This window comes from Triticum aestivum, chromosome 5B, assembly GCF_018294505.1.
Source record: "Triticum aestivum cultivar Chinese Spring chromosome 5B, IWGSC CS RefSeq v2.1, whole genome shotgun sequence".
Lineage (NCBI taxonomy): Eukaryota > Viridiplantae > Streptophyta > Magnoliopsida > Poales > Poaceae > Triticum > Triticum aestivum.
The window spans coordinates 280,312,748-280,323,540 of NC_057807.1; the positions used below are offsets into that span (position 1 = coordinate 280,312,748).

The 10,793-nt window shown below is 47.3% G+C and overlaps 1 protein-coding gene across 1 annotated transcript; it reads right to left on the reverse strand.

Annotated features, from left to right (window-relative positions):
• Nucleotides 1–2,693: 2,693 nt before the first annotated feature.
• LOC123111386 (probable protein phosphatase 2C 73) lies at nucleotides 2,694–5,247 on the reverse strand. Its single transcript, XM_044532176.1, has 5 exons — nucleotides 4,928–5,247; nucleotides 4,164–4,514; nucleotides 3,875–3,992; nucleotides 3,557–3,780; nucleotides 2,694–3,348 (listed from the first exon to the last, which is right to left on the reverse strand). The coding sequence occupies exons 1-5, from the start codon at nucleotides 5,102–5,104 to the stop codon at nucleotides 2,935–2,937; spliced, it is 1,284 nt and encodes a 427-aa protein (XP_044388111.1). The 5' UTR covers nucleotides 5,105–5,247; the 3' UTR covers nucleotides 2,694–2,934.
• Nucleotides 5,248–10,793: the final 5,546 nt, after the last annotated feature.

Sequence of the window (10,793 nt, forward strand, 5' to 3'; positions counted from 1 at the left end):
CATATACCGAACATCTGTCAAAGTTCTGATTGTGCCATCGAACACCTTGATTCGAACGGAACCTATGCCTTCAATCTTGCATGGTGAATTATCAAAACCCAAAACGGAACTAGCAGAGGTAGTAGAATCAAAAGTAGTAAAACAATCTCTATGGGACACATATGAAAAGTGCATGGAGTGTCAAGTACCCACTCATCATTGGTCTCAACACATCCAGCAATAACAACAAGAGCATCATCAGAACTATCATCACGAGCAACATTAGCAGAATTATCACCTTGTTTGTTACCTTTCCTCTTTTCTTTATTTTGCAACTTGAAACACTCTGAGATGTCATGCCCGTCTCTCTTGCAATATCTACAATACTTCTTGTCTCTGGATTGCGACCGGCCCCTGTAGACGTTCTTACTTTTGCCTCTATTTCCATTATGTGAGTTCTTCTCCTTTATCCTTTCATGAACAGATAATCCCTCGGCTTGGGATGAACTTGAACCATCATGAGGCATCATTAATTTAATCTTCTCCTTAGAGTTCAAAGCTTCATAAACTTCATTAAGTGTGAGAGTATCACGACTGTATAATATGGTGTCTCTAAAATTGGTATAAGAACTTGGCAGTGGACAAAGTAACATTAAAGCAGTATCTTCCTCTTCATATTTAACCTCCATTGCAGCTAGATCAGATATGATCTCTTTAAATTCTGAAATATGATTCAAAACATTACCTCCCTCGGGTAACCTGTGCAGGAATAATTTTTGCTTCAGATGCATCTTGCTGGTGAGATATTTAGTCATGCAAATCCCTTCCAATTTTAACCACAGAGTGGCGATAGTTTTCTCGCTCAAAACTTCCTGCAAAATATTATTATGCAAATGGAGTTGAATTTGTGACAAAGCCTTACAATCAATTTTTTTCTCCTCATCAGTCCAGTCCTGAATTCTATTCTTCGCAAAACTATCCAGTGCTTCATCATAGTCGGACTGTGCCAACAACGCCCGCATCTTGACTTGCCATAGGGTAAACCTTGTGTCTGGTCCAGCGGCAGAAGATCGTATTTCATGGATGCTATGAGTCGATAAAACTGTGTACACAAAGTAATACAAGCCGATAGAAAATTCTTGACAGAATTAATTTGCGGAGTAACGAAGTTGAAAATGTAGCACCTGGTAGATGTTCGGGTGGATGTAGCAATTGATCAAAAAATATCTGAGCTAGTAAACAACTAGCAACCTTCACGTAGCAGTACTAGTTTAAGTACTTGCTTACTCTGGTCTTCACGTGTAGCACGGCAACTCGGTGGATGAGGTGATGCCTCGGAACTTGAGTCTTGCACGTGCAGCAAGGCGGCAACTCGACGAATCAGACAACGACTGCAGCCTTGGTGATTTCGAAAGTAGCAGCGGGTAATTGATTAGCGGCTGGACAGATCGCTCCTCACGGAGCACCTCGGTTGCGCGCGGCTATAAAGAACCAGCGGAACTCCAAACTGTTGTCGGTCTCGGCAAATCGATCTGGCTTCGGATCGCCAGGTCGCGTCGGCGGCGCAGAACGCCAACCTAATTTTTCTCGTCTCAACGAACTCGTATGTGTAACTTGGCTCTGATACCACTTGTTAGATAATAACGAGAAATAAACGAGACACAAGAGACGCGGATTTTTACGTAGAAACCCTTGCGGGAGAAAACCACGGACGCACGAAGGTGCAATCAATATGAGGAGGATATTATAAGCACGAGACGACAGACCGTATTAGGATGCGACTACATGGGGTATATATGAGGGGCAACACATAAAAGTCCTTGTAGGACAAGTAAACGAGTTGTACTCGTTCCCGTCGGTACCAACGCAAAGGCCCACACCGTATGTACTATGTCTAGTCCAATAGGCAGAATTTGGATCACAATTTTAACACGCGCTACGGCTTCATCGCCATGCCACTGGAAAATCTCTTGACGAAGAAAGGATTCGAGAGGACTGCGCAAGCTCAGACGGCCTTCGATCTTCTCAAGAGCGCCATGGCAAGTGCTTCGGTGCTCACCCTACCGGATTTCTCGAGCCCTTTCACTTCTACTCCCTCCATTCCTAAATATAAGTCTTTTTAGATATTTTAATATGGACTATATACGGAGCAAAATGAATGAATCTACTCTTTAAACTATGTCTATATACATATGTAAGTAGTTCATATTGGAATCTCTCAGTGGCGGAGCTCTCAGTCAAGGTTCGTATTAAGCTTTCGCACCCGTTGATTGTGGATTCTCCTCTGTTGTGCCGTGGAGTTTGATACGCACGCCGGTGCGGTGCGTTAGGTTGCTTGTAGAGTCTTGGTATTGTGATCCTTCGACGTACCCCTCATCTATTTGGTCCTGTTAGTCTGCTAGCTAGATCATGCCTTTTGTTGGGCATCCCTGTTCTTCTCTTCTTGTAACATTTGTTCTTGTATGGTTTTCAGTCCGGTTTTCCTTATTAACACGGTAAATTTGTTAAGGTTTTCGATCTGATATTCCTTATAAACTAGATCACTCGTCTGGCATTATGGCCAGTTTGAGTAATATATTTAGGTGGAGGGACTCCTCCGGTGATTCTAAAAAAAACATATTGAAATAAAGACTTATATTTAGGAACGGAGGGAGTAGTTCATACCATGAGGCTGGCCTGGTCAGCCATCTTCAAATCAGTCGGACAGAAAAAACTGCTGCCAATTCATCTTTTGAGATATAATAAAAAGTTGAATCCATTACAAACTTGGGTCATGCCTCTTGTCCAATTGGTACCACAACACACACCAAACCCAACAAGCGTACATGCCAACTGAATTAATGTCCAATCTGAAGAGCCTGAATGCGTGAACACGACGTATGAAACTACTATGAATCAAGTTCTAAAATATTATCCTTTTTAAAGTTTGGCAATGCATGAGCATGAATCGATCAGTCAATCAACCTTGGATGATTCTTGGTCGTTGTTTTCATCCATGGACGCGGACCGCCACCGCCGGCTCAGCATCCTGGGAAGCCGGATCACCGAGTTCACCCGAGCCACCCCTTCCAGCGCCCTCCACACAGCCGTCCCCTCCTCCGCCTCACCGCCGCCCAGAGCCTTGCGGAAACTCCCGGTGAACGATAACACAGGTGCGTGAGGCGGCTTGGTCGTGCTGTCTTCCTCAGATGAAATGGCTGCTGGCTTCAGGAAGAGGCAGACAGCCGCGCAGTCATCGACCATCGACGTCGGGAACTTGCGCCGCCACGCGCGAACCGCCCGGTCCACGAGCTGCTTTGCCGCCTTTGAGCGGTCGGAGGCCGACGAGACGATCTTGACCACCTCCTTGTTGGATAGCACGTCCCATATCTGCAACACTGTGTGGTTAGATAAGAAGATACAGAGACGAGTCTACTTCAGTTAACAGTTGCTTGATGTCAGCCTGATCATAAAGGATTTGATTTATGTTATCTTAATTTAAGTTGCAATAGTGTCAGGAACTGTTCTTAACTAAAGGAAGTTGGAGCATGATTGGAATGTAATGGACATGAAACTAGAGGAAATCCACTCTTGTTACCCCATCAGTGGCAAGCACCAAGAAGTCATCCTTTTCTGACAGCTTCCTGTAGTACACTTCGGGTGTGCAGATGAGACCATGGTTCTTGAGGCAGAAGTCTCCGAAAGCCCTTGCCATGGCGAGGCCCGGCGCGTCCTGGTCCGGCAACCACAGCCTAGGCACGTCGGGCTCATCGTCCATGGCGAAGATTCTCCCCTTGCAACTCAGGATCCTCTCAGCCTCACCTACGACAAGTCCAGAAGATACATTGCAAGTTGCAGTTAACAAGTGTACGTACCACCTACAGGCAAGTATGACATGAGAAATTCAGAGGCTGACCAGGAAGATCTGGCTTTAAGTCGGTGGTGATTTGCACCGAAACCGGGCGGCCCTTGCTGTCCCGCGCGCAGAGAACAGCGCGCGAATCGCCTAAATTTGCAACGATCAAGTGATCACCCTGTATGCAAAAAATAGCAACAATTGAAACTTTCAAATATACTTCTAAATTTCAAGTGAACATTTCGGTGCTTTGGCCGAAATGCAAACTGGAACCACTGAAATTCGGTAATTTCGGTAGGTGCTGAAATATTTCTGAAACTGAAATTTAAAACCATCTAGTATCTATTACCTGCCTAACGACGGTGACAGCAGTGGTGCCACTGCAAAGGCAGTCGATCCCGGAATGCTGCCTCAGCTCCTCGTCGACGTCCTCGAACGCCTTCACGATCAAGCTCTTCCACGAGGACAGCAGCTGGTGCTCTTCGCTGGTGTCGCTGGACGAGGTGCAATCCGACTTGTCGAACGAATCCATGTCCGCGTTGCTGTTGCTGGAGAGGGCGTCGTCTTCAGCTCTCGGTGCCAGAGAGGCGGACAGCTTCTTGGGAAGGGAGTCTCGGACATGCCGTGCGACGTCCCGGCCGAGGGGCCCGTGCCCGTCGAAGACTCCGCAGAAGATCTGGCCCTTGTGCCCGGCGAAGTCCTGATCATCTTGACACATCAAGATTATCTTATGTCTCAAGTAAATTTTGCACATAATCTAGCAGCTAGGCCATACTGATACTATCTGCCACGGATTTCAGTTTCTAATGCTGCATTCATGCTGATATTAGTACACTGGTGAGCAATAAATATGTCATGAGACTAAGTAGAGTACGTACTACATAGGAGATCAGGGCAATGGTGAGCAATCAAGATGGTGAGGTACATGTGTGGTGATTACAGTATCTCAGGTGTATTGCAGGTTCCAAAGTTTTTCAGTTTGAGCAAAGCTAGTAGCAGAGATGGACCTAGTACTACTGCAAAAAGCTGCCGATTCAACTTGCAGCGAAGAAAAGAACATATCTCCCATGGCTACAAGGAAGGGGAGGGAAGGAAAGGAAAGCTTGACCTTACCTGGCAGGCGGCCATGGCGTCCTGGTTGACGCCTTTCCACCCTTGCTTGGTGTGCATGGACACCCCGGCGGCGCCGGCGAGCTGCTCCTGCAAGAAGTCGTCGTGCTTCCAGGGGAACCACCCCTCCGTCTCCTCGAGCTCCCTCCCCCCTCCTTCCCTGCTGCAGCAGATCCCCATTGCCGCAGCCAAATCTCGGCAGCTACCTAGAACCTAGCTAGCTCGCTCCTGCAGCTGCAAGCAGAGGTGCACGGAACGGGATGGGCATCTCGGAGTTTAATGCGCGCGGGCGGGCGTGTGTGCGCGTGAGCGAGCGAGCGAGAGAGTGGGGTGAATGGATGTTTATCTTGCCATTTATAGCGTTGGGGCGCCATTAATGGCGAGAGGACATGGGCGCCCCGTCCTGGAGGTAGATGGGGACGGACGCCGCTAATGGTGGTGACGCGGCCGCATTCAATGCTCCTCAGCAACTCTTGTTGCCTGTAGCTGTGGGCGCCAACGTGAGATGCCTGCCTCCTGCGCCCGTCGTCGTCTTCAATGCGCATCTCACTGGCTCTGGCTCTGGCTGGGCGTCAGAGGAGGCTCACCTGTCTCTCCATGAAAATCCTTGCGAGTTTGCAGTGCCATAACGCGCTTGGTACCGCTCGCCGCTCGCCTAACGTCCATGAATTCTGAGCTCTAGCCAGTGTTGCAGTTTGCAGGTAGCAGCGGTCGCTGCCAAAGTGCCTTGTTTGGGCTAGGCCTGATGATAATTCTTGGCCCGGACAAGTCTGATCTGAAAATGTCAAAGCCTGGCCAGGCCCGGCCCAACCCAACATATGTGAAAAATGTCTTTTCCTTCTTAATTTAATGACACGCTAGGCGTCATCCGGCATGGATCAATTGGCGATTAAGTATGGCCAGTAGGAGCCAAACGACTATAGTGGCGAAAATATAAACCGCCTCTACAGCCATTCGATAAGGCAGTGTGTGACCCTCTGATCGTCTTCCGTTCTCTTGTAGCTTGCACAATCAACACCACTTGTCGAATTCAAAAAAAAAAAAAAACACCACTTGTCATCCTGTCCCGTCACAGCGTTGATCGTACTTGCACAAGCACAGCCCATGCTAGCAGGCAACCGCCACCACCGTCGCAGCGTCGACCATCGCTTTGCACCTTGTAGCCTGCTCGTAGCATCCGTCGTTGCCGACATTGCAGTGTCGCCTGAAGTTCTGATGGTCCCTTGCGTCACCACCGACATTCCCCTCAAAGCTTCAATGATTCCCGTCGCCGGAGGCTCATGGGCCGTCCAATTGGCAACACATCAGATGGACCGCATGTTGCTTCGCTTCTCCCAGCATCACACAAATGCAGCATCTCGCCAGCCCACAGCTCGTGGACTATCATCACCGGCGGTATCGCTGGTCGCTGGCACTGCTTCACAACATCACCAGCAGCATCGCCAGCCGCGTTGCAGCATGACTGCATCCTTCGCAACAACAGGTGGTGATGCTCACCTATAACCCCTCACCCGCACGCAGCATGCTCCTCTCCCTGCACGGCCGCCCTCGGAAGCATCATCGAACATGTCATAGCATATCAGCGACCTTGCAACAATAGGGTTTGGTGCTCATGCGAAAGACACTCTTTCTCACTGTCTCCACCCCAATTGTCGTCTCCCTCACTGTTCCGGCATGTTCCGCCGTCCACCACCGCGATGGATCCATCATTGGATGACCTAACGGAGATGATCATTATCCCGCCAAAGTCGGAGGACCGGGTGGCGGTGGACGCCCGTAAGGCTGCGTTCTCGGAATGCATCAAGGAGGATGAATTGTTGTGTGAGGCATAGTATCCATGTTTGGTTTCACAAGAGAAAGCACTACGATCCCTACCATAAGGAAGTGGTCCATCAACGCAATGGAAGTCGCTCACCAATCGATGGTACACCATTCAAGAGCGAGTCAAAAAGTTTTGCGGCCTCTACAATCAAGTGAAAATCCGGTGGCCAAGTGGCACACAATCCAACAGCTCGTAAGTTTTGTGACTTGTTCAACTTGTTGACCCTCCATTGTCTTCATTAGCTAGCCCATACGTGCGTGCAGGCTATACCCAAAGATGGAGAAGAAGCACTTCATCTATATGCATTGTTGGTTGCACTTAAGTAGGCAAAACAAGTGGCTCACCGCTGTTGCCAATTCCGTCTTAGAGAAAGACGTCGCATTCGAGAGTCCTAGATTGGGCAAATTAGAGTAGACCGTGAAGACGAACCTATGGATTTACTTCTTCAATCCTCTCATTCTTATTGACAGTGTGAAGCACCTCAGCGAGGACTCTGGAAGGCGTACCCAAGTTGGGACTTGAAGATGACATTGGCATGGGACATGATGTATCATGCCTAGGATTCGATTTCTAATACCGCCATGCTCAATGAAGATGAGGGTAGTGATCCAACCATGCCAACACAAGATGGGCTTGCTCCGGCCAAGAAGGTGATTAGGAACCGGGAGAGGAAGTGGGAGGAGGTGAAGTAGAAGCGAGAAGGGTGATACGTCTCCAACGTATCTATAATTTTTTATTGTTCCACGCTATTATATTACCCGTTTTGAATGTTTATGGGCTTTACTTTACACTTTTATATCATTTTTGGGACTAACCTACTAACCGGAGGCCCAACCCGAATTGTTGTTTTTTTGCCTATTTCAGTGTTTCGAAGAAAAGGAATATCAAACGGAGTCCAAACGGAATGAAACCTTCGGGAGTGATCTTTTTGGAACAAACTCAATCCAGGAGACTTGAAGTGGACGTCAAGAAGCGGCCGAGGCGGCCACGAGGGTGCCTGGCGCACCCTAGGGGGTGGGCACGCCCCCCACCCTCGTGGGCCCCTCATGGATCCCCTGATCGACTTCTTTCGCCTATATATACTTGCATACCCTGAAAACACCGAGGAGCACCACGAAAACCTATTTCCACCACCGCAACCTTCTGTATCCATGAGATCCCATCTTGGAGCCTTTTCCGGCGCTCCGCCGGAGGGGGAATCGATCATGGAGGGCTTCTACATCATCGCCAAGGCCTCTCCAATGAGTTGTGAGTAGTTTACCATAGACATTCGGGTCCATAGTTATTAGCTAGATGGCTTCTTCTCTCTCTTTGAATCTCAATACAATGTTCTCCTCGATCTTCTTGGAGATCTATTCGATGTAACTCTTTTTGCGGTGTGTTTGTCAAGATCTGATGAATTGTGGTTTATGATCAAGTTTATCTATGAGAAATATTTGAATCTCCTCTGAATTCTTTTATGTATGATTGGTTATCTTTGCAAGTCTCTTTGAATTATCAGTTTGGTTTGGCCTACTAGATTGATCTTTCTTGCAATGGGAGAAGTGCTTAGTTTTGGGTTCAATCTTGCGGTGTCCTTTCCCAGTGACAGCAGGGGCAGCAAGGCACGTATTGTATTGTTGCCATCGAGGATAAAAAGATGGGGGTTATATCATATTGTTTGAGTTTATCCCTCTACATCATGTCATCTTGCCTAATGAGTTACTCTGTTCTTATGAAATTAATACTCTAGATGCATGCTGGATAGCGATCGATCTGTGGAGTAATAGTAGTAGATGCAGAATCGTTTTGGTCTACTTGTCACGGACGTGATGCCTATATACATGATCATGCCTAGATATTCTCATAACTATGCACTTTTCTATCAATTGCTCGACAGTAATTTGTTTACCCACCGTTGAAAGAACATGCGGTGCCCCCATGTTTGGTTTTGGTAATTGATGACAATCTCTATGGACTAATGGTTGCCTTGAGTTATATTTGAAGGATTTTTCCATAGGCTTTTCTTGGAGTCCATTTGTTGGTTTCAAGGAGAGTTTGTGATGACCAAGGTGCCACTCAAGGAATTACCTAAAGATTGGTCATGTGAGAGGTTGATCAAGACTAAGTCGAAGAGTGAATCAAGTTGATCAACACACAAAGCGTAGAAGATGTACCGAGAGGGATCAAGCGATCCCATGGTATGGTAAGCATTGTCAATTACGCTTTGTGTACTAACCCATGATCTTCGTGAGAGTTCTTTGTGGGGTTAGGTTGTGGTGTGCAAGTTCAAGTGAAGCATCACGAAGAGATCAAATGCTTGAAGCTTGCAGTCCATTGTGGTGACAATGGACTTGTGAAGATGTGCGGAAGAGTGGCTCACCCATAGTGGAGTATGGGGGAGCAATCAACTAGTCTTCATCGAGCCAACGCAATCAAGAAAGGTGGTCCAACTTGAGGGAGTCAAGATCGTCATCATCTAGCTCAAGTGGACCATGTGCAAGGCAAAGGTTTGCCCTTGATAGGTTTTCCTTTTTACCGGTCTCATGATGGTAGTTGGGAGACCGGGTTTTAGGTTCGATTGTCGTACTATCAAGGGGGGCTCTCGATGAGTAACTTGATCGTATCATTCGTAGAGAGATCAAACCATTGCATCCATACATCATCTTTCTTGGTTCTTGTTTGGTTCTCTTTGTGAGTTTTGGAGCTTTTGGTCATCTTGATGACAAGCTCGAGTTCATCGAAAACGGAGTTCACATGCATCTTCTATGATGTTTCCGATGTTGGAGGTTCTGTCGGTTCTTCTCTGTTGGAGGTTTCTCTCCTCTTTTTGTTAGGCATACTTCCCCTATTGTTGTTTTGATGCTACTCGTTGTCTTGTATCCAACAAGCTTGAGTTTGCTCAATTCGGTGTCATTTGCAGAAGTTATGGCAGTTCTGGTTTTCCTTGGAGCGTACTTGTTTTCGTGGAAGTGGCATAAGGTTGGTGTTGTTCGGAGCTCAATCATTGTAGTGTAAAGCTCCGGGAAAGCGTCGGGGTCTCCAATTAGGTTGTGGAGACCACCCCGAGCAATTTGACGGGTACTGGTGACCGCCCCCAAGGGTTGCCAAAGTGTACGGGTTCGGTGACCGCCCCCAAGGGTTGCCATTTGTACGGGTTCGATGACCGCCCTCAAGGGTCCCTTAGTGGAATCACGGCATCTTGCATTGTGTGAGGGCGTGAGGAGATTACGGTGGCCCTAGTGGCTTCTTGGGGAGCATTGTGCCTCCACACCGCTCCAAACGGAGATTAGCATCCGCAAGGGTGTGAACTTCGGGATACATCATCGTCTCTGTGTGCCTCGATTATCTCTTACCCGAGCCCTTTACTTATGCACTTTACTTTGTGATAGCCATATTGTTCTTTGTCATATATCTTGCTATCACATAGTTGCTTATCTTGCTTAGCATAAGTTGTTGGTGCACATAGGTGAGCCTAGTTGTTCTAGGTTTTATGCTTGATAAATTAACCGCTAGGTTTATTCCGCATTTGTTCAAGCCTAAATCGTAATTATTTTAAAGCGCCTATTCACCCCCCCTCTAGGCGACATCCTCGATCTTTCAATCGTAATACTTATGCTATCTTGAGAGAAGCCACTGGTGAAACCTATGGCCCCCGGGTCTATTTTCCATCATATAAGTTTCCCATCTATCTTATTTTGCAATCTTTACTTTCCAATCTATATCATAAAAATACCAAAAATATTTGTCTTATCTTATTATCTCTATCAGATTTCACTTTCGCATGTGGCCGTGAAGGGATTGACAACCCCTTTATCGCGTTAGTTGCGAGGTTCTTGTTTGTTTGTGTAGGTACGAGGGATGTGTGTGGAGCCTCCTACTAGATTGATACCTTGGTTCTCAAAAACTGAGGGGAGTACTTATGCTACTCACCCTTTCCTCTTCAAGGGAAAACTAACGCAGTGCTCAAGAGGTAGCAAGAAGGATTTCTGGCGCCGTTGTCGAGGAGGTCTTCGCTCAAGTCAAGACATACCAAGTACGCATCACAAACTCATCTCCCTCGCACTA

Bases quoted from the DNA above. Each gene is read 5' to 3' on its own strand.
- LOC123111386 (XM_044532176.1), bottom strand. From the start codon at position 5,104: ATGGGGATCTGCTGCAGCAGGGAAGGAGGGGGGAGGGAGCTCGAGGAG. The intron at 4,515-4,927 runs GTAAGGTCAAGC...CAAGATGATCAG, and splicing joins ACGCCATGGCCGCCTGCCAG to GACTTCGCCGGGCACAAGGG. The intron at 3,993-4,163 runs GTAATAGATACT...TTTTGCATACAG, and splicing joins CTGTCACCGTCGTTAGGCAG to GGTGATCACTTGATCGTTGC.